The 23,564-nt window shown below is 47.1% G+C and overlaps 3 protein-coding genes across 3 annotated transcripts in view; 2 read left to right on the top strand and 1 right to left on the bottom strand.

The window, feature by feature from the left end:
• LOC120065151 (cell division control protein 42 homolog) overlaps positions 1-6,294 on the top strand; it is a 39,628-nt gene extending 33,334 nt beyond the window's left edge. The window contains exon 6 of the mRNA XM_039015923.1: positions 4,191-6,294. Coding sequence (XP_038871851.1) covers positions 4,191-4,280 — 90 coding nt within the window. The 3' untranslated portion in view covers positions 4,281-6,294. The remainder of the gene's footprint in view (positions 1-4,190) is intronic.
• An 11,649-nt stretch (positions 6,295-17,943) lies between these two features.
• Positions 17,944-20,885, top strand: LOC120064719 (proline-rich extensin-like protein EPR1). Its single transcript, XM_039015340.1, has 2 exons — positions 17,944-18,006; positions 18,408-20,885. Exons 1-2 carry the CDS (start codon positions 17,944-17,946, stop codon positions 20,883-20,885), a joined length of 2,541 nt encoding a protein of 846 aa, XP_038871268.1.
• A 445-nt stretch (positions 20,886-21,330) lies between these two features.
• The window catches only part of LOC120065724 (protein Wnt-4a-like), a 26,256-nt gene continuing 24,022 nt past the window's right edge, over positions 21,331-23,564 (bottom strand). The window contains exons 3-6 of the mRNA XM_039016813.1: positions 22,649-22,802; positions 22,392-22,523; positions 21,895-22,037; positions 21,331-21,801 (exon numbers count right to left, since the gene is read on the bottom strand). Of these exons, the coding sequence (XP_038872741.1) occupies positions 21,331-21,801; positions 21,895-22,037; positions 22,392-22,523; positions 22,649-22,802 (900 nt within the window). The remainder of the gene's footprint in view (positions 21,802-21,894; positions 22,038-22,391; positions 22,524-22,648; positions 22,803-23,564) is intronic.

Genomic DNA, 23,564 nt, shown 5'->3' with positions numbered 1-23,564 from the left:
CCTACTCTAAAGTGTTTAGCAGCTGCTGTCTGCAGTCTATCAGTTGTTGGCCTCATTCAGGAAGGCGCAGTATTTTTAGTTGCAGATAAAAAGTTGGTCTGATGAAGTTTGGGTGTTGATTTGTTTTTTTTACACCCAAAATTCAACATTTCCACCAGCTTGTGGTGCAGGGGTGTGCTTGAGCTGCACCAATGACACACTAACTCTTGGTAGTCAAACAAAGCGTATTGGCAAACAGTCTGTTATATTAACAGGCTGTCCTTTAGATGGAAAAATATTGTCCTCATTATCACCCTATTGCGCTTATCAGAGATGTCCATTTCTAAGCTGCAAAGAGGAGTACAGCTATCACCACCATCTCATACGGCCATCTTGTGTCTGATGGTGTTACTCGGTGGGGGTTGGGCTGTACTGTGGAAACAATGGGTCCCAGTGGATGTGAGCTGTGGCCCAGTTTAGTGTTAGGTCCCTGCTCCCTCCCCATCTTGTCTGTCTCTCCTACACTGGCCTGGCGTATTGCCGCCTTCCTTCCTCTCTCTAGACCAGCTTCCACTGGCGTAACAGATGCTGATGCAATATCCTGTTTCCTGTGTGACTGACTGGCTCCCCAGTAGGCAGAACAGAAGTTGCCCCTAACCATTGGACCTGGGTCAGATGTTTTATCCACATGATGGTGAAGGTTGTAACGGGGGGTATAGGGTAATCTGATCCTAGATCTGTTGGTCACGGAAACTTCTATCTCAAGCTCATCCTCTCCTATTTCGCAGGGCGGTATCTCTCTAGAGGCTTCCTCATCTCCTCTACCAACTTTGTTTTACAGTAGATCCATCTTCTAGTCCTCGCTCTAGTCTCCTAATGCTCTGTCCTTACATTTTCTACACAATGTTGCCTGCACTCTTTCTCCTATCCTCACTCGCCCTCATCTGTATTTTGCCATTTCAATTTCTTCTTGCCTCTACTGCTATCTCTCCTTCACTGCCTCTTCCGCTCTCCTCTTTTCTTGTCTTCTCTGATCATCTCCCCTCTTTCTCTGTTTGCTGTGCTAACTGTGCTGTCATTTTCTCCCTTCTCCTTTGTCGTTATAGCGAGGGCTGAAGAATGTATTTGATGAAGCTATCCTAGCCGCCCTAGAGCCACCAGAGACGCAAAGAAAGAGGAAGTGCTGTATATTCTAAAGTCCGTTCCTCTCTCTCCAATTGTTTGCTGCTTACTTTTAGTTTAAACCTGTCGTTGTTTTACCCAACCAACCCAGAACCTCTTAAAGCAATCCCCTGTATCCTCCCCCTTTACGACAGTGCTACTTTCTATTGTGTCCCATTGCTCTTCCTTCCCTTCTCTTTTTGTTTATTTGTCCTCATGGGCCTTACTGTGCCTGAAGGACTGTTTTGGTTTGGTTAATCCCATCACTTATCCTCCCTGGGCGAATCTCAAATGACATCCTGTTACGATAGAGTGGACAAAGTAGTGTACTTAGGGAGTTTGGATGTGATTTGAGACACAGCCCATGTCTCTTCTCTTTTGGTTAGTGTTGCTCCTCCTCCCCATGCTATATTATTTGGAGAGTCCAGAGTTAAGGGAGTGTCTTATTTTCTTGGCTCTACAGCATTGTGATTTAAGCACCAATTCTACGAGCCTCCATGATTCCTAATGTTCATGTGTTTTTTGTACTACTGCTGATGTATGACAAGCCTGCGGTCTGACCATTTACATTTAGGGCTGTGACAGAGCAACATAGAGAGTTTGGCCATCATGGTTTCAACCAAGAAGCATTACAACAATGCTCTTTGATGATATCACGGCAGCCATGTTGGAATCTTTTGGGTAGTACTGACTCATGGCAGACCATGGATTTAAAAACTTTTAAAACCAAACTTGCAAAGGCAACCATTTAGAGCTAGAACCCAAATAGTAGGGGTGTAACGGTACATGTATTCATACCTAACTGTTTGGCATGGTAACCTCGGTTCGCTCCGCACTGTGAACCCGAATTAATACATAAGGTATATTTACAAAATAAAACACTAGGCGTATAGGCTATGTCTATGCTACGTTGAAGGCATATGCCTCTTCAGGGCATCTGGTAGGAGCGTTGGGCCAGTAACCGAAAGGTTGCTGGATCTAATCCCCGAGCTGACAAGGTAAAAATCTGTTCTGCCCCTGAGCAAGGCAGTTAACCCATTGTTCCCTGGGCGCAGAAGACTTGGATGTCGATTGAATCAGAGGTGCGGAGGGCTGTCTCAGGTTAAATGCGGAAGATGCGTTGTTGTACAACTGACTAGGTATCTCCATTTTTCATAAGTGAATCTGAGCTGAAAAAACATTTCAGTCTTCCATTAAATCAACTAAAGCTGATGCACGTGTTGTAATCCAAATTTGAATCATAATTGGCACATTTCAAACGTTCCTTTTGTGAGGCACAGCCGGGAACTAATTGGGTACGATGAGCACCCACTTCTCCCACATGGTGACCTCTGATGTCACCTACTATGGAAATGGCCTCTAACCGCAGTTAAAAGCATTTTTTATAAAAGGCAATCTATTAATGTGGTTTTTGACCTTCATAATCTGTTTACAAGCATGATAGCTGTACATTTAGTTTATGGTTGACACAGCTTATTAGCTATAAGCCAATCGGCGTTTCTCAATGAGTTCAAATCACATGTATTTACGACTTCACAACGGGTAAATTCCTACCTCCCACATGGTTACAAATGCAGCATTAGTGGAAATGTGAAACGCCCAACAAAAAAATCCATATAAAATTGTATTGGTCACATACATGTGTATAGCAGATGTTATTGTGGGTGTAGTGAAATGCTTGTCTTTCTAGCGCCGACAGTGCAGTAATATCTAACAAGTAATATCTAACAATCTCACAACATATACCCAATACACACAAATCTAAGTTAAGTTGAAATTGAATTAAGAATATATAAATGTATGGATGAGTCATGTCCAGTCACAACAAACAATGGAACATTGTGATTGCTGAACACTGTGAATGGCATTTCATTTTTCCGTTGTACCCCAAAAACCACACTATGTACCGAACTATGGGTTTAATGAACCGTTACACCCCTACCAAATAGTCATCCTGAATGGTATCATCCAAGGCAGCACCATGGCGTCCAGCTCTAACTGGCCAAACTTTCTCTATGTACCACTCTGTAATGTGCCATTTGCTGCAGTTCATATCTAGCCGTCTTGGGAGTAAAAATAAATAAAAAGCTAATATAATCGTGTGAAATTATTTGTGACATGAATTAATAAAGGACAACTGAAATTGCTATCCCTTTTCTCCGCCTGTCTTTTCCTCTATCTATGGGGACAGCTGGATAGCAGCTCAATAGTGCTACGTCGTATTGCTATATAGCCTCCTAGACCAATTTTTAATAGATTGTTCCATATATATAGAGCCTGGTCTCTGGGTAAAACATGTCTTGCCATAGTTTGTTTCTACAGGGTTCCTTGAGTTTCCTTAAACAGAGGGATACAGGGGCTTCCTGCTCTGCTCAAAGAGCTGTGTTGTACCACTCTCCCGTTACAGGACATGGCTTGAGGCCATCCTTCCTATCCTAAGCTGCTCTACCAACGAACAGTGAGCGCAGAAACATGCTGCTCCAACTAATTACATGTTAATCAGCAAAAGCCAAGGGAAGTTCCAGCTAACAGTAGGCTCTTTAGTGATCTGGTGAAACTGTTTGAGTGGTCTGGCTTGGTGTGGTTGTTTAATTTGACTTCCCTTCCCACTGTGTGTGTATGTGTGAGATGCAGAATGTGTCTCTTTGAGCCCATGTTCTCTCGTACCTCCACTTTCTTGTTTGCCCAGCCTTTGTTTTGAACGCTCCTCACTTTGATATGAATGAATTCAGGTTGATCATATCCCCAACTGCTCTTGACTTCATTTTCACCTCTGTGAAGATGAAGTGTCCTGGGTTTTCATTTCTGCCAATGCTATGTATTGTTTGCACTTGATCATTTAACCCTTTGTTGTTTTTTTGTTTAATGCCTTTCTGTATTCATGCTATTGTGTTTCCCTTTCATGTGTGTGTCTGTGTTACCCCTTCATTGATCATTACATTTTTTAGTTTAGTGATTTAGCAGACGCTCTTATCCAGCGGACGCTCTCATGGGTTGTGTGTGTGTATGCTGCCCCTTCATTGAGCCTGTGTGTTTGTTTGTATCCACAGAAAGGCCTAAAGAATGTGTTTGATGAGGCGATACTGGCTGCGCTGGAGCCTCCCGAGCCCAAGAAGAAACGCAAATGTGTGCTGCTATGAGTGACCCCACCCCTCACACACATGTACACACACCCTCCCACTTCACACACACCCTCCCCTCACCCGCCCATCCCATCCCTTGCTCTGCTAAGGCTGATTGACAGCCATTTACTCTGAAGCGAAGTATAGAAACAAACAACGAGTTTCCGATTAGACTGCAATAAACCAGCGGGCCGACGGATGGAGAGACAGAAGTGAACCTAACCCAGCTTGTAACCGTGACTATCATGGCCACACTCCCATTCCAGTTAGAACAGTAAGTACGAGCCTTTAGATGTGTGACAGACAGCCCAGTCCTGCGTAATCAGTGCCTCTCAGTAGGCTAAAGTGGCTTCCTCTCTTCATCTACACCGATCTAGCAGTAAAGTTAGTGAAAGCAATATGATGGATGCCCACTGAACATTGACTTTAAACATCAGGGAAGGAGACAAGGAGAGGCAGTAACTATAGACTATTGATTCAGCCCTGCACTCAAGGGAAGGCCAAGACCATGTCCCTTTTTACTATCCAAGGGGTTTGACCCATGCCGGCAACACAGGTGACATAGCCTCTCATAAAAGTGTCATCGCTCATTGGTGATTTAGGAAATCAGGCTAAACTTTGACTTTTAAACGGTCTTTGACAGCTTGCCCTGTCAGTGATGTCGATTGGCTCTTAGTCATCCATCTTCCTTGCAGCCGTTGGCCAGTTAGCCGTTCTGAAAGACCTATGCTCCACCCCCAAATGAAATGGCTGCCTGAGTGACAGCTAGTCACGCTGCTGCATTATTAAGCCCCACCCCTCTTGATGAGCACGTCAAGTGCCCAATCCTGCTGCTCCACCTCCAAAACCACCTGAAGAAGTGCTGAGAGTAGCCATTTTTCTTGTTTTCTTTGCCAACGTCTCCCCTCCACATGACAGAACAGAAGTCTGATCATAGAAGTTTCTATCTCAAATCTGCCCCTACCCCCGGGGCACCTTTGTAGATCTTAATGAACTCAATAGGGAAACATTTTATTACCATATTGCTTATACCTATCCAATCCTTTCAGAACTGTACTGTAGGACTGTACTGTAGGGGAAGAGGCTAGGTGTAAATTAGGGACTGGCATTACTAAAGATCTAAACTAAAGGCATCCCGTAGCAATGGGTCTTGATGCAGGAATTGGCTTTTTGAAGCAGGGAACATAAACAGTGTTAGCAGAACAAGTGGTGTGTGCTTAATGTGTTGCTAAGGTCCAACATTGTCAAAACGTTATGGTAACCATAGAATTAGAATTGGTAGAGCTGACATTCCCTGTTCAAAGCAATGTTCTATAGTAGGTACACCTGCGGCCATATTTTATGACCTATTTGGATTGTTAATTAATTGATGCTTATTGCATCAGAATTCTGTGCCACATCAGAATTCTGTGCCTTTCTCAGTGTTTCATACTGTCATGCTGCAATGACAATGCTGTGGTGCTGCCAGGCTACTGTATGTGTACCTCAAAAAAATCTGTGGTCTGAGGGATTTGTCTGTTCTATTACTTTTAATTCTATGGTGTTAACGTTGTCGAAATGTTGTTAAACCTGGTGGTGATGCATGTAGATGAGCCCCTGGTCTCTGAGATGATTGGTTAACAGATTTAATAATGTAAGCTGGCACATGTCGATATAGGCTCCAGATATTTTTACCAAAATCTTTTTTTCTTTTCAGTTGTGCGGTTTTTGATTTTATAAAAAGGTTACTTCCTCTCCTTTTACATTTTAGGGGCTGGAACTCAGCTGAACTCTGACCCACCAGCTAGAAACACTCATTGGAGTTAATTTAAACCTTCCAATGACAGAAGAATGTCTGTCAAACCTGGATTGTGATTGGTTGATTTGACTGGTGGCTCAGAGTTGGGTTGACATCCAGCCCAAGTCATTTATTATATTGTTATTATTATAACCTGTTGTTTTGGTGCAAAACCAAATGCTTTGTCTGACGTCTGTTCTTTGTATATGCATTCTTTAAAAAAAATATATTAAACTTATACCTTAATTGCCTTTACTCCTTTTTCCTTGGCCATTCTTATCAGGCAGTTTACAGAAAACAAGGTGGCGCTCAAGGGTCAAATACCCATTACTGCTCTGTGTGGTTTGCATTGACAAAAGTATACTACCCTCATCTCGCAGTCAACCATGATGTAGGAGATATTCATTCACTTGTGGAGGAAAATGGAAGTTCATTTAAAAGTATTACTTTATAAACATAATTATAGCCTAAAGGGTGGGCTGAGAGTGCAGGAGGTAAATGTGTGGGGCAAGTCAACACATCTCTGGTGGAGTGACTTAACTACCACATCACTTGACACTGCATCTTGCCCCATGGATACTAGATAGAAGGGAAGCTGCAGGCATGAGTACAGTCACAAGTGAAGAAGAAATTCAGCAACTCTTGGACCGTTTATGTTAAGAGCTTAAATCCACTGACCTCTGGCTGCTGTTACAAAGCCAGCCCAATTCTGATCTTGTTGGTCTTTTGATCAATCAGATCACCTCTGGAAAATGTTTTTTTTTAGCGTGTGTAGGATTTTCCTTTAACCACCAGGGAGCACTGTTTGATTATGGATGCATACGTCTAATAAATTGGAATACTTTTCAGAAAGATTTAAGTATCAGGTTCTATGTTCTTGGTGATACACACTCATTCACAGACGCACATGGATCATCTGCCCCTGATGGGTGTTGAAATATGCTCCTTACACACACCTCTACCCCTGCGAGACCTTCACACATTCTGTGCATTTCTGGAGTGCTGTCTGTCGGTGCCTTACGCTAAAGAGCTGCTGAGACCCATTAATTATCCCACAGGCTGAACTAAGGGCATTCCTGTGTGTGTGTGTTAGCTAGGGGTAACCACCTGCAGAAGAGAGATTCAGCTAACACTGTCACTATCCAAGCATTTCCATACAAGCACACAGCTTAGTGGGCAAATTGCTGTACAGTGGTAATACCAAAATCTGCTGATATGCACACTAGCTCCTGTGCTGTTTTTCAAGGTCCAGGCCTGTTACACTTCACAGCCAAACTAGAAAAATAAGTATTTTCTTCATTACTCTATGATATGCTGTGGACTGTTTGCCAGCACAAGTATCTACTCTCTAACTCTCCCATAAGTCATAAGATTAGAGCCCCATGGGCACCATTACTCCACATCCGGATTAAAGCTGAGCTGGTGATCTGTCTGAGCCTGGCTCTCTATGTTAGTGCAGTGTGTGTCTGTAGGGAGAGAGCTTAGAAACTATCTAAAGAGAGAGTGTATTCAGCACTGTGTTAATATAAAGTTGAGTGGAGAGTCCCACTAGACTCCATCGCTCCTCATTGACAGACAGGTTTAAGTATCTCCTCTGGGAAAGTCAATCAAGATCAAGCCTGTTTAATTGTCCCCTTAGGGACAGCCAATCACTATCGAGCATGTTTAAACATCTCTGGGACAACCAATCTTAGCTGAGAAATAACTGAGGAAGCACAAAAGGAACCCATCAACCTGGGGGGGACACATATACTATATATACAAAAGTATGTGGACACCCCTTCAAATTAGAGGATTCGGCTATTTCAGCCACACTCGTTCCTGGCAGATGTATAAAATCGAGCACACAGCCATGCAATCTCCATAGACAAACATTGGCAGTAGAATGGCCATACTGAGGAGTTTAAACATGGCACCGTCATAGGATGCCACCTTTCCAACAAGTCAGTTTGTCAAATTTCTGCCCGGTTAGAGCTGTCCCAGTCAAGTGCTGTTATTGTGAAGTGGAAATGTCTAGGAGCGTAAAAATCATCTGTCCTCGGTTGCAACACTCACTACCGAGTTCCAAACTGCCTCTGAAAGCAAAGTCAGTACAAGAACTGTTTGTCGGGAGCTTCATGAAATTGGTTTCCATGGCTGAGCAGCCGCACACAAGTCTAAGATCACCAAGCGCAATGCCAAGCGTCGGCTGGAGTGGTGTAAAGCTCGCCGCCATTGGACTCTGGAGCAGTGGAAACATGTTCTCTGGAGTGATGAATCACGCTTCACCATCTGGCAGTCCAACGGACTAATCTTTGTTTTGACGGATGCTAGTAGAACGCAACCTGCCCGAATGCATAGTGTCAACTGTAAAGTTTGGTGGAGGAAGAATAATGGTTGGGACTGTTTTTCATGGTTCAGGCTAGGCCCCTTAGTTCCAGTGAAGGGAAGTCTTAACGCTAAACCATACAATGACATTCTAGACGATTCTGTGCTTCCAACTTTGTGGCAACAGTTTGGGGAAAGCCCTTTCCTGTTTCAGCATAACAATGCCCCCGTGTACAAAGCGAGGTCCATACAGAAATGGTTTGTCGAGATTGGTGTGGAAGAACTTGACTGGCCTGCACAGAGCCCTGACCTCAACCACATCGAACACCTTTAAGATGAATTGTAATGCAGACTGCGAGCCAGGCCTAATCGCCCAACATCAGTGCCCAACCTCACGAATGCTCTTGTGGCTAAATGGAAGCAAGTCCCCGCAGCAATGTTCCAACATCTAGTTCAAAGCCTTCCCAGAAGAGTGGAGTCTGTTAAAGCAGCAAAGGGGAGACCAACTCCATATTAATGCCCATGATTTTGCAATGAGATGTTCAATGAGCAGTTGTCCACATACTTTTGGTCATGTAGTGTACACCCACACACACACAGCTGGTGGAAAGCCATGTCCCAGGAGAGAAGTGCAGTGGTGGACACTGGAACTGCGTGTGCTATGCAGTGTTATATGACCCGAGCGTTTTATGATAATCTCCACAGAAGATGACTTATGATGAAAAGCACAGTCAAGGTTTTAGCAGTTTATTAAAGCAATACAGTAAATCACTCTACCGATGTCTAGGAGATGCGTGGGCATGCCAGCTCAAACTTGTGAGTGTGCGTGTGGTGTGTATGCCTGCGCGACTGCTTATTTATCTCTCTGCCTGTCTGTCTCTATTGCGTTAGTTGCCTGTCATTAAACAATTCCATGTCATATCTGAGCCTCTAGGTGTCAGGGTTATTCACTTAGCCGTTATGGTATTCAGCCCTCTATCTTTGCACTGTCTTTGCACTGTCTTTTGCCAGACACTCCTGTCAGCATATGGAAGACAATGTGTTTTTCATCAAGGAAGAGAGAGGAGGGGAGGTAGAAACATGCGTGTAGGTATGCTGACTGTGGTGTCTAGGTGCGTGCACTGCCCATGTAGCCATGGTAAAGATGGCCGCAGGGAAGGCGAAGGGAAAGGAACGATTCTGAGTTATGACGCTATATTTCATCTGGAGGCTGAGTCCTTTCATCTCATAATCTCACTATCTCACAGGTCAGTGACCACCTCAACGGAGGGAGGGAGGAAGGGAGTATTGAAGTATTTGAACAGGGCCAGCATGTCTCTGTATCTGTATATCGATATTTCTGCATATTGATTCTCTTTGACTTTCAGGAAAATAAATATGCCAAGGCAAAACATCCCCACCACACTTGATGTCATTTTTTATCAATTCCATTACTAACTCAGAATTTTGGCAATATTTATTTGTTTGCATTTGAGAGAGGGAAAGAGATATGTGGCGGAGGTGTGGGTTGGAGAGGCTATTTGACAGCTTGGAGACCATGGATACCGCGCTCCTGTCAAAGCACATCTTGTTGTGACATGGTAAGTCGCCACCGGCTAACAGATTCATGTAACACACTCATGGTATGTCTCCCCTCAGCTGTACCACACGCACGCACACACCAACAAAAACACACACAGTCCGTCTCCCCTCACCTGCCACACCACAGATTAATTCCCACAGGTGCTAGCACTGTCCAGGTGTGAGGAAAATCTCACACGTCTCTCCTCCCCCGTATGATGTGTCGACAGACTGTCCTGCCTGAGGTGGTCGTCACAAATTCACTGTCCACAGCTGCGTGTGTGAGAGGGAGAGGGGGAAAGACAGGTGGTCATCATGCAGGCCAAGGGGAACCAACACTGAGTCCAAACCCCCATAGATAGATCTACCAGCATCAAGAGAGCTAGTGCAGCTGAACCAAAATAAACAGTGCTGGCCAAGCCAACAGCCGGCAGCCCACATGAACACAGTGCCTGGAACGCTCTGGACCACCACACGCCTGTCACTTTCACTCCCTATCTGATCCACGCTGTTCACCTTATCGGATTTATCCACTCATGGATGAGATGATGTTATCAGTGAGGTCACTCACCATCTGCCACACTGATGCAGTATCTGTCCTCTCTCGCTCTCTTTTCTTCTCCTCTCTTGCTCTCCTCTCATGTCCTGGCTGATTCCCTGAGTTCATGGAAAGAGTGAGGTCAGCAGTGCTGTCCCTTTAGAACGTCTGTTCCCTAACGTACAGGGCCTGTGATCCATTTAAAGCTCTCTAGAGTTTCTTGAGGCCCACCAAATAGACAGAATCATGTTTCTAACTAACCCAACAGGGACTCGTTACAATCCAAAATCCATGATCTACAATGAGCCATCAATTTGTCCATGCAGCCTCGGCCTCAGACTTTCTCCTGTTTATCATAGCAATGTGTGTGTATCCAGAGGGGTTTACTAGGTTAGGCCAGGAATGCAGGCTCTAAGATGCTGTGGGTCACGCACCTACGTCACATCCCGTATGCTTCGTGGTAGGAGCTAGGTGGAGCTATTGCTTATGCATGTATAGATCAGTGAAGCTGGAATGAACAAGGGCAGAGGGATTGAGACTCAGCCCATCACTCTCCAACCTGTTGGCCCAGACAAGAGTATAACCTTCTCTCTAAATGGAATTTGTATGTTTCTTTACCCCTGGGTCTAGAGCAGTAGAATTAGGTCAGAGCGACAGCTGTAGGCCTCAGGCTGTAGAGGGGGACATCCTAACCCAGCCGTAGCCTCACATGCTGACCAGACCGGATACGTCGCGTGCGCGAGCGTCGCAAAATACATTTAGAAATCCATGTTATTCAATTATTGCTACCACACTGCTTGCGCGCGCCAACGAGCGTCTGCGACACCAAGGTCTAAAATAGATGTCGTTCCTATTTCTGACGCAGATCGCGCTGCAAGTCCTGCCTCTCCCATCTCCTCATTGGTTTATAGAAGCAGGTACCCACGTGCCATCTCCTCATTGGTTATACCCACGTGGGTGATAGAAAGACGAACTGTTTTGCCGGTAGTCGTGGTAATACAATGAAAGTTTAGATGCGATCACCATATAATTTAAACGATGAAAAAGCCTGGAAGGAGGAGAGATGACTAGAAACGATTCGGTTGGCTGTTTTATGTGTGGATTAATTGTCGGAGTAGAGATCCTTGTGCATTTCAAGTAAAATAACAACTCAATGTTTATATCCCAGGACAAATTAGCTATCAACAGCAAGCTAGCTAAATAGGACAAATTAACATTAGCTAGCAAGAGCAAGCTAACTAGCTAAATTACCATAGATGTTTAATGCTTTTCGACCTGTCCCCAAATTAATGTAATTGGTTCAGAGTTTGTTTTGATATATTTAACCTGCGTGTCGTGATCGCATTTGGTGTGGGGGGGCAAAATACATTTATGCACGATAGCGCACGATGGCGCATGCGCGCAGCCGGTTTGGGCAAGGTGTCAGAGGGTACAGTACAACACAGAGCAGACTACCGGGAACTTTAGAGCATTGCTAGGCTACTTCCTTCTATGATAAGAAGAGACAAAATGCGTTGCTACAGATGCATGTTCGATACCCATGCTGGCTGCCACTGGGAGACCCATGAGGCGGCTTTTGGATTTAACTTAGAATTCTCCAATCCTCTACATGTAATTATTGGCGGAGAGTCACGTCATATTTTTTGATGTACTGTAGGCCTACCATAGGCGACATGAGTCTCACTAGTGTTGAGTAATGTGCTGTTAAAAGTGGTGTAGGTCTTATTTATTTAACCTCTTGACGCTAGGGGTCAGATTATTATTATTATTTTTTTTTAAATAACGTTCCCAAAGTAAACGGACTATTTCTCAGGTCCAGGTCGTAGAATATGCATATAATTTACAGATTAGGATAGAAAACACTCCAAAGTTTCCAAAACTGTCAAAATATTGTCTGTAAGTATAACAAAACTGATTCTGCAGGCGAAAACCTGAGAAAATCTAACCCGGAAGTGTTTTTTGTAAAAAAAAAATATCTGTGTTTCCTGGCCCGTTTTTCTTCCATTTAAAGGGGTATCAACCAGATTCCTTTTCCAATGGCTTCCTCAGGCTGTGACGAGGCTTTAGACATAGTTTCAGGCTTTTATTTTGAAAAATGAGCGAGATTTTTCAAAACTAGTCAGGTGTCCTCTGATTAGTTCCTGCGCGCGAGAGGGTAGCTCTCCATTTTCTTTTTCTCTCTTATTGAATAGGTTACGGTCCGGTTGAGATATTATCTATTATGTTTGTTAAAAACAACCTGAGGATTGATTATAAAAAACATTTGACATGTTTCTACGACCATTACGGATACTTTTTGGAATTTTCATCGAACGGAACGAGGCTTTGGTTTTCTGAACATAACGCGCAACCCAAATGGCGTTTTGTTATAAAAGTGATATTTATCGAACAAAAAGAACATTTGTTGTGTAACTGGGAGTCTCGTGAGTGCAAACATCCGAAGATTATCAAAGGTAAGCGATTCATTTTATTGCTTTTCTGACTTTCGTGACCAAGCTAACCAAGCTAATATAAGGCTAACTGTTCTAGCATTGATTGATACACTCACCAGAGCTTGGATTTCTTTCCCTGTAAAGCATATTTTCAAAATCTGACACGATAGGTGGATTAACAACAAGCTAAGCTGTGTTTTGCTATATTTCACTTGTGATTGCATGATTATAAATATTTGTAGTAATATTTTGCGCCCTGCAATTCAGCGGTTGTTTAGGAAAATGATCCCGTAAAAGGGATCCGTAGCGCAGAGAAGTTAAAGAGCATATTGAAGTTAGAAGCAATAGGATTTGAACCAATAGCCTACAACTATTTTAGCACCGTTTCGCACTGCTCTGTGACAAGCATGGGGACTGGTCTTGATAAATCAATGAGATTTTTATTTTCACTGAATCTCCATTTAGGTATTGGTTAGACTACAATTAGGGTGTAGAAATGTTATGCTCTTAGTGTAACCTTTATTTAACTAGGCAAGTCAGTTAAGAACAAATTATTATTTACAAGGACAGCCTATTCCTTCCTCCCTGTCAGGGGATTGAACCCCAGTCTCCCGCATACCTGCACAACACAAGGATTCTTTAGCTAAATAGCCCAGCACTGCAGCCTACTCCCGACCGTCACATTGTACAGCGTCATATTTTCCATTCCATCCTAAAGGAAACGCAGAGGGTTTTTCGTTTTTCTTGGAATAGAAACACCATAATATTAATCAAATTAATTAAGCAACATTTCTTAAAATCAGTCCCATATGCTATATTCTTACAAAAAAAGGTTTTAAATTCTCTAGTACAGCCACTATTGAAGGCTATCAAATGCTTCTCAAAGATGCCCTCTGGTGGTCAAACTAGCACTAACTAGCATTAATGGTACCAGTGTTTGGCACTTAAATAACGTGCCATAGAATTCTGCGGCACCACGCAAGCTGTGCTGCAGTACGCTGCAACTTTTAAAGGACGAACCACTGTAGTACTTCTGGTGAGAATCCATACTGATCCTTAGGGCTCTGCATATGTCAGCTCAATTGGAAATGACCTTTACATTTCAATAATGCTACACCGCAAACCTTTCGCAATATGAATTGACTAGAGCTCTTAGTTTACTACACAAATAGAAGAATTGAAATACAGATACAGAGAAAGAGCTTGTAAATCTAACAACCAGTACAGGTCTGCTAGGTGTTGCATCCTCGGGGTGTGGGGTTCAGCGCTGGGTTTTTGTCAGTGTGTGTTGCACCACTTGGCGCTCCTCAAACCCCAAAAATTGCAACTGTTATCACAAACAAGAACCATCTGTCTCATTTGTGTAACTTGTTTTCTTTTAATATGAGAAGTATGCTGGTGAGATGTGAGTTAGAGAAAGGCCTGGGAGGTCAGGGCTGAGAACTAAAGCCTCCATACTCTCTTTCTCACTCATATAGCATGGCTTTTGCCTGGTTATCCCCCAAACCTAACCTGTTAATCCCTCACACACACACACACGCACGCACGCACGCACGCATGCACGCACACACACACACACGCACACACGCACACATACTCACGCACACATGCACACGCACACGGGTGTATGTGTATGTGTGTGAAACCTAGGCACAGAGAAACAGGTGAAAGAAAAAAGGGCTGTATCCTAGATGTGCAAATGTAACATAACCTAAACATGCACATCTCCAATTGAAATCTGTCCATGATTTATGTGACAGGTTGGGTTTACATATGTGTGATTTAGCCCTGAGTGTACAGTAGTATGTATTCTTGTTACTCCTGTCATTCACACTGCTAACTTCTAATGCGCCAAAAGGCAACATTCCAATGACGTATCCAGTATAGCAGGTTAAGCACCATGGATAGCCAACCTATAACTGTGTAGCTGTAAACTTTCTGGGCTGATCCAGTAGATGCTGTAGTGTCCACTGGAGTGCCCTGGTTAGTCACTAGACTGCCATGCTGGAGAGGACCAAACAACTCAGAGCCCTGGTTAGTCACTAGACTGCCATGCTGGAGAGGACCAAACAACTCAGAGCCCAGGTTAGTCACTAGACTGCCATGCTGGAGTGGACCAAACAACTCAGAGCCCAGGTTAGTCACTAGACTGCCATGCTGGAGAGGACCAAACAACTCAGAGCCCAGGTTAGTCACTAGACTGCCATGCTGGAGAGGACCAAACAACTCAGAGCCCTGGTTAGTCACTAGACTGCCATGCTGGAGAGGACCAAACAACTCAGAGCCCAGGTTAGTCACTAGACTGCCATGCTGGGGTGGACCAAACAACTCAGAGCCCAGGTTAGTCACTAGACTGCCATGCTGGAGTGGACCAAACAACTCAGAGCCCAGGTTAGTCACTAGACTGCCATGCTGGAGTGGACCAAACAACTCAGAGCCCAGGTTAGTCACTAGACTGCCATGCTGGAGAGGACCAAACAACTCAGAGCCCAGGTTAGTCACTAGACTGCCATGCTGGAGTGGACCAAACAACTCAGAGCCCAGGTTAGTCACTAGACGGCCATGCTGGAGAGGACCAGGTGCCCAGGGCTTGCCGGCCGCCATATTAATCCCAGCTGAAAGCCGGAACCTCCCACCTGTAAACTCAGAGCCCTCTCACTGGCATGGGGTCCATGGTTACGTTATTTCCCAGAGAAGCCTGTCAAAATGTGAAATTGCAGGCTAGTATTTTCATCAGGCAGGCGGTGACAGGGAAGCACAGGGAAGCATTTGTCCCTAGAAACATTGTAGGAACGCTGTGGGAACACCAACCCACTCATCTTGCAACACTGGAATATTTACTGGAATTTTTTCACACCTCAGATGGTTCTCAGATGTGACCAGGGGGCCTCCTGAACCCTCACACAGAGTCACACAGGTATGCTGAGGAAGTACTACTAGAACCAGCCAAGTCCTAAACTGTTTCTCTCTTCACCATTGCTCTGCTCCTCCACACACAATACACACGCACATTGCACTAAAGCTCTTAGGCCTCAATATCTCTGCCTCCGCAAACACAGGAAGGAGAGGTTTTACTGATACCCCTCTCCTCCCCTCTCTTCCCCCTTTTTTTCCTAGCTGACTGTGTACGGACAGGAGCCCTAAGAAATGCCCCAGTTTCAATATGAGGAATATTATCAGCCAATCACTGTAGCGGCCCACTCCCTTCTATCCACATCATCTGGGACATCAGAGGGCCTTATTGGAGGCAGACAAGAGAAAGATATCAGTGATGCCATGTGGTCTGCATTTCAGGGTAATCCCTGCTCTCTGGTATACTGGCCTTCTTACCGTCTGATTTGAGAAGAATCAGAGAAGCAGTGAAACATGAACCTCTGTGCAAACCCACTGTGACTGCTCCCATGGCCAGGGGATATGTGTCCTGATATCTGGAGTGATAGATGTGTTGATCTATGGCACATACATGTGATTATATTTGTCAGTGGTGGAGGGAAGACCCTGGGGGTGTAATGTACCTAACACACACACACGGACAGTTTCCATAGAAATGTGTGTCCTGTGGTGACGTGTGTGTATGTGTGTGTGTGGGTGGAGGGTGAGGGGTGTCAGACTCCAGGGAGGGTCCCCTTGTTAAGGCTTATCTCTGGATTTCCAGTGACAGTAAAGACAAAAACTCATTGTATAGATTAGATGCCCCCAAGTACTAGCCTTCTCTTTTCTACACATGTAGGTTTAATGTATCTGTTCTGTTCCATGTATACTATATCTCTGTATCTCTCACAAACCGATAAGGTAAAGTCTCCATATAAATGTTACTTAGTGTTTACTCCATACCTGTATTTTCTTTCCTCTTTAGTACTTCTAGTCTATATATTTGACAACGTGGAAATCAACATAGAGAAGCTCTCCCAGACTGTGGCAGGACTCTGTAGGCCTCCCTGGTGAACGAACGTCCCTGGTCCCTGGTCCCTGGTCCATGCCATTCATCCTGCCTGCCTGCCACTACTAAACACATACCTTGAAGGAATCAGGCCTGTGTTTAGCTTCAGGGCACAACTAAATGGACTCAGGACAATGACAGGATTTTTATTTTTTATTATGTTGGTACCAAGTCAGCTGCAATGTTTGTTATTTTAATGAATGATATTAAGCCAACAAATACGCTCCGTCTCTCGCACACACACACACACACACACACACACACACACACACACACACACACACACACACACACACACACACACACACACACACACACACACACACACACACACACACACACACACACACACACACAGCATAACAGAGTTATTTTCTTTTGTGCAAAATAAATATGACAAACAAGAGTATAATCTTTGACACAGCATATATTTCATTTTAATATACATTCATACTCAGAATAGTCTTCTTCAGTGTATAAGTCTTTACAGATCTATGTTTCTATAATGAATAGCATGTTACTATAGAAAAGCTTGGGTTTATGTGGTTGTACATGATAGCCATACATAGGTCAGTCCCTGTGCCCTGGCAGTAGCGTATGGTATGCTGTGTGTGGAATATGGTGTCATGTGTGTGTGGCTAGTGTGTGTTGTACGTTATCTATTTAGTGTGTGTGTGGTGTATGATTTGTGTGTGTTGGCGTCTTTATGTTTGGTAAGTTGTATGGACGGTGATGTGTGTAGTAATTGCGTTTTGTGTAATAAGCTGTAGGGACCGTTGTGTGTGTAGACTTCGTTGTATGTGGTAAGCTGTAGGGATGGTGGTTTGTGGTGTGATATGTGCGGTCGGAGAGAAAAGTGCTTAAGTCATCTTGCACAGCATCCCTGCTTCACCCAGCCCTGTCTGTCTGTCTGTCTGTCTGTCTGTCTGTCTGTCTGTCTGTCTGTCTGTCTGTCTGTCTGTCTGTCTCTGTCTCTGTCTCTGTCTCTGTCTCTGTCTCTGTCTCTGTCTCTGTATCTGTATGGGTAAACTCCCCCTTGGTCTGACACAGACTAATGATGGGATTCAATCCAATTTCTGATTGAGCCGACATATGCAGCGTTTACCATGAATTGGATCTTTGCGAACATGGGAACATTGCCTTTAAAAGCCGCAAAGCCTATAACTGGCGATCAGATGGAATCCCGGCCTGTGAGTGATTCTGTGAGACCTGAGTAATTATTTGACTCGGTGAGTAATCCTGTGAATCTGTGACTAATTTGATGAGTGGAGCAGTATCAGGGCTGTACAGGGACAAATGGCCACACAACTAAACCCCAACACAACACGGTCATGTACACCTGGACCGCAAATAATAATGTCTGTCTGTCTGTCGGTCAGCGTTCCTCCTCTGGGCGGTTCTCTCAGACCGACAGACAGGCGTGTCTCTCCCTTTATATCCAGCACTCTAGATGAGTCCCTAAAGCAGCAGCAAAGACAGAGGGCAAACTCAGCCCCCCCCCTCCTAAACTCCACCCACCCTTTCCCCACTACGCCATCCCACTTTCCCCGGGTCCAATATACCCCAACCTCAGTCCCCCTCTCCCCTGCAGTCCACTCTCCCCTCACCGAACGCCCCCTCAGTCCCCCTCTCCTCTGCAGTCCACTCCCCCCTCACCGAACCCCCCCTCACTCCCCCTCTCCCCTGCAGTCCACTATCCCCTCACCGAACCCCCCCTCAGTCCCCCTCTCCCCTGCAGTCCACTCCCCCCTCACCGAACCCCCCCTCAGTCCTCCTCTCCCCTGCAGTCCACTCCCGCCTCACCGAACCCCCCCCCAGTCCCGCTCTCCCCTGCAGTCCACTCCCCCCTCACCGAACCCCCCCTCAGTCCCCCTCTCCCCTGCAGTCCACTCCCCCCTCACCGCCTCACCGAACCCACCCTCAGTCCCCCTCTCCCCTGCAGTCCACTCCCCCCTCACCGAACCCCCCCTCAGTCCCAATCTCCCCTGCAGTCCACTCCACTCCCCCCTCACCGAACCCCCCCTCAGTCCCCCTCTCCCCTGCAGTCCACTCTCCCCTCACCGAACCCCCCCTCAGTCCCCCTCTCCCCTGCAGTCCACTCCCCCCTCACCGAACCCCCCCCCAGTCCCCCTCTCCCCTGCAGTCCACTCTCCCCTCACAGAACCCACCTTCAGTCCCCCTCTCCCCTGCAGTCCACTCCCCCCTCACCGAACCCCCCCTCAGTCCCCCTCTCCCCTGCAGTCCACTCTCCCCTCACCGAACCCACCTTCAGTCCCCCTCTCCCCTGCAGTCCACTCTCCCCTCACAGAACCCACCTTCAGTCCCCCTCTCCCCTGCAGTCCACTCCCCCCTCACCGAACCCCCCCTCAGTCCCCCTCTCCCCTGCAGTCCACTCCCGCCTCACCGAACCCCCCCTCAGTCCCCCTCTCCCCTGCAGTCCACTCCCCCCTCACCGAACCCCCCCTCAGTCCCCCTCTCCCCTGCAGTCCACTCCCCCCTCACCGCCTCACCGAACCCACCCTCAGTCCCCCTCTCCCCTGCAGTCCACTCCCCCCTCACCGAACCCCCCCTCAGTCCCAATCTCCCCTGCAGTCCACTCCACTCCCCCCTCACCGAACCCCCCCTCAGTCCCCCTCTCCCCTGCAGTCCACTCTCCCCTCACCGAACCCCCCCTCAGTCCCCCTCTCCCCTGCAGTCCACTCCCCCCTCACCGAACCCCCCCCCAGTCCCCCTCTCCCCTGCAGTCCACTCTCCCCTCACAGAACCCACCTTCAGTCCCCCTCTCCCCTGCAGTCCACTCCCCCCTCACCGAACCCCCCCTCAGTCCCCCTCTCCCCTGCAGTCCACTCTCCCCTCACCGAACCCACCTTCAGTCCCCCTCTCCCCTGCAGTCCACTCCCCCCTCACCGAACCCCCCCTCAGTCCCCCTCTCCCCTGCAGTCCACTCTCCCCTCACCGAACCCACCTTCAGTCCCCCTCTCCCCTGAAGTCCACTCCCCCCTCACCGAACCCCCCCTCAGTCCCCCTCTCCCCTGCAGTCCACTCTCCCCTCACCGAACCCCCCCTCAGTCCCCCTCTCCCCTGCAGTCCACTCTCCCCTCACCGAACCCACCCTCAGTCCCCCTCTCCCCTGCAGTCCACTCTCCCCTCACCGAACCCCCCCTCAGTCCCCCTCTCCCCTGCAGTCCACTCTCCCCTCACCGAACCCACCTTCAGTCCCCCTCTCCCCTGCAGTCCACTCTCCCCTCACCGAACACCCCCTCAGTCCCCCTCTCCCCTGCAGTCCACTCTCCCCTCACCGAACCCACCTTCAGTCCCCCTCTCCCCTGCAGTCCACTCTCCCCTCACCGAACCCCCCCTCAGTCCCAATCTCCCCTGCAGTCCACTCCCCCCTCACCGAACCCCCCCTCAGTCCCCCTCTCCCCTGCAGTCCACTCTCCCCTCACCGAACCCACCCTCAGTCCCCCTCTCCCCTGCAGTCCACTCTCCCCTCACCGAACCCCCCCTCAGTCCCCCTCTCCCCTGCAGTCCACTCTCCCCTCACCGAACCCACCTTCAGTCCCCCTCTCCCCTGCAGTCCACTCTCCCCTCACCGAACACCCCCTCAGTCCCCCTCTCCCCTGCAGTCCACTCTCCCCTCACCGAACCCACCTTCAGTCCCCCTCTCCCCTGCAGTCCACTCTCCCCTCACCGAACCCCCCCCCCAGTCCCGCTCTCCCCTGCAGTCCACTCTCCCCTCACCGAACCCCCCCTCAGTCCCCCTCTCCCCTGCAGTCCACTCTCCCCTCACCGAACCCACCTTCAGTCCCCCTCTCCCCTGCAGTCCACTCTCCCCTCACCGAACCCCCCCTCAGTCCCCCTCTCCCCTGCAGTCCACTCTCCCCTCACCGAACCCCCCCTCAGTCCCCCTCTCCCCTGCAGTCCACTCTCCCCTCACCGAACCCACCTTCAGTCCCCCTCTCCCCTGCAGTCCACTCTCCCCTCACCGAACCCCCCCCAGTCCCGCTCTCCCCTGCAGTCCACTCTCCCCTCACCGAACCCCCGAATCGCTCACAACAATGTCAAATAAGTTAAAAAACAAAATGAAAAGAAAAGGAATAAAAGATAACAAAAGCAACCAAAACAATGAGAATCAACTGAGAGTGAGACAAGATGAAGAGAGGGAAAATACTCTGTTGGGATATATATATATATATATATATATATATATATATATATATATATATATATATATATATATGTATTTTTAGTTCTATACATCCCGTGCATGTGTATCATTTTCCTTTAACATTGTATGAACTGACTGGGAACGCCCATGTCCTCTGTCCACCTCTGTCTGTCTGTTCCCGGGGTCTATTGTAAAAGGAATAGGGATGGTTTTGAAACGGGGAAAAGGTAAACCACAAACACCATCCCCCTCTCCCTCCCTCCCACCCTTCTGTGCAGGTGAGAAAGGAGAGAGTGGGGTGTGATGGGGCATTTGTTTGGGTCTCCATTGGGGATTTCCATGGTGATCACCGGCAGGTGTGCATCTCCACCATCTTGCGGCACTGTTTGCACTTGACATAGCAGCACCAGTGGAACTTACAGCTGCACCTGTCCACCACCTCCACCTCCTCTGTCTGGAAGCCCCGGCCACAGCACATCAGCTCACAGCCATCGATGGCCTTTGATGTCCGGTTACACTGCCGCCCCGCTGTACCCAGCATGCCTGGTGTGCGCGGGTCGTGGTCACAGAAGTCGGGACTGGGGTCAAGGTAGACCAGGTCTTCGTCTGTGTGAGGTTTGAACTGGGAGTTCCGTGGCACCAGGACCTTGGTGGTGCCCACCTTGCGCTGCTCCACCTCTGTGGCGCCGTCGAATTTCTCCTTGATGGCGTTGCCCACCTTGCGGAATGGGGGTATGGCCTTCCAGCAGGTCTTCACCTCACAGGACCCTGACACGCCATGACACTTACACTCCACACGCATGTGGCTCAGAATGGCCTGCAGGGAAACAGAAAGAATGCTTTTATCTCCTGTCTTTTTCTTTGCTGTTGACTTTGCTATGACAGAGTTGTTGCTTGTCATATGTCATACCTTCCTCCCGGCCTCATTGTTGTGTAGGTTCATGAGTGCTCTGCTGGGGGACTGTCCTTTACTCCTCTCCCTCACATCAACAAAGGATTGAGAGAAGGCCACTCCATAAGCAATGTTATCACTACAGCCTGACCACTGGAACCCTGGGAGGGAGGGAGGGAGGGAGGGAGGGAGGGAGGGAGGGAGGGAGGGAGGGAGGGAGGGAGAGTTAGCAGTCAAACAGTGTGTGCCTACTGTGTGTGTGTGTGTGTGTGTGTGTGTGTGTGTGTGTGTGTGTGTGTGTGTGTGTGTGTGTGTGTGTGTGTGTGTGTGTGTGTGTGTGTGTGTGTGTGTGTGTGCGGGGGTACTGAATGCTGAGGGGGACAGGTTTATGCGATAGGAGAGATGCTGAGCCTCACCAGCTGTGTGTGTGTGTGTGTGTGTGTGTGTGTGTGTGTGTGTGTGTGTGTGTGTGTGTGTGTGTGTGTGTGTGTGTGTGTGTGTGTGTGTGTGTGTACCTTCTGGACTGACTCCGTGGACGTTGTGGTCGCAACCACATTTCTCCAGCTCTCCACTGCTGCAGGCCCGGGTCACAGCGAACGCCACACTGGCTGCTGAGATGGCATAAACAAAGGCTGCCTCCCGAGTGCCTGTCAAGAACACACACACACAGGCCAACGTTAAACACACACCTACAACTGAAATGCAATGTTTTTATCCTGAGAAGTTCATAAGTATATTTATTCTAAAATAAGTTATTGATACTGAGGCGTACCCTGTGTGACAATCTTGCCAAAGACAGGCATGGTTTCCAGTGTGGAGCAGTTCCATCGGCGGTTCCGGAACTGAAACTGGCACTCGTCTATGGCTAGCTGAGCCCCGTGCCGAACAGCATCCATCACCTCCACACTGCGCTTACAGATCTGCACCTGGTTAGAATAATGATCATAACATTACAGATCTGCACCTGGTTAGAATAATGATCATAACATTACAGATCTGCACCTGGTTAGAATAATGATCATAACATTACAGATCTGCACCTGGTTAGAATAATGATCATAACATTACAGATCTGCACCTGGTTAGAATAATGATCATAACATTACAGATCTGCACCTGGTTAGAATAATGATCATAACATTACAGATCTGCACCTGGTTAGAATAATGATCATAACATTACAGATCTGCACCTGGTTAGAATAATGATCATAACATTACAGATCTGTATCTGGTTAGAATAATGATAATAACATTACAGATCTGTATCTGGTTAGAATAATGATCATAACATTACAGATCTGCACCTGGTTCAAGTTCAATTACTATGGCTTGTATCTTGTATCTTGCATTTAAAGACTTGGACATACACTACCGTTCAAAAGTTTGGGGTCACTTAGAAATGTCCTTGTTTTTGTCCATTAAACGTCAACGTCAACAGTGAAGAGGCGACTCAGGTATACTGGCCTTCTAGGCAGAGTTCCTCTGTCCAGTGTCTGTGTTCTTTTGCCCATTTTAATATTTTCTTTTTATTGGCCAGTCTGAGATATGGCTTTTTCTTTGCAACTCTGACTAGAAGGCCAGCATCCCGGAGTCGCCTCTTCACTGTTGACGTTGAGACTGGTGTTTTGCGGGTACTATTTAATGAAGCTGCCAGTTGAGGACTTGTGAGGTGTCTGTTTCTTAAAC

The sequence above is a fragment of the Salvelinus namaycush genome, chromosome 20, assembly GCF_016432855.1.
Source record: "Salvelinus namaycush isolate Seneca chromosome 20, SaNama_1.0, whole genome shotgun sequence".
In the NCBI taxonomy this organism is placed as follows: domain Eukaryota; kingdom Metazoa; phylum Chordata; class Actinopteri; order Salmoniformes; family Salmonidae; genus Salvelinus; species Salvelinus namaycush.
This window is presented reverse-complemented; position numbering and strand designations above follow the sequence as displayed.

Coding starts and splice junctions, on each gene's coding strand:
- LOC120064719 (XM_039015340.1), top strand. CDS start 17,944: ATGGGAACATTGCCTTTAAAAGCCGCAAAGCCTATAACTGGCGATCAG. Junction 18,007..18,407: donor ATCAGATGGAATCCCGGCCT/GTGAGTGATTCT, acceptor TCTCCCCTGCAG/TCCACTCTCCCCTCACCGAA.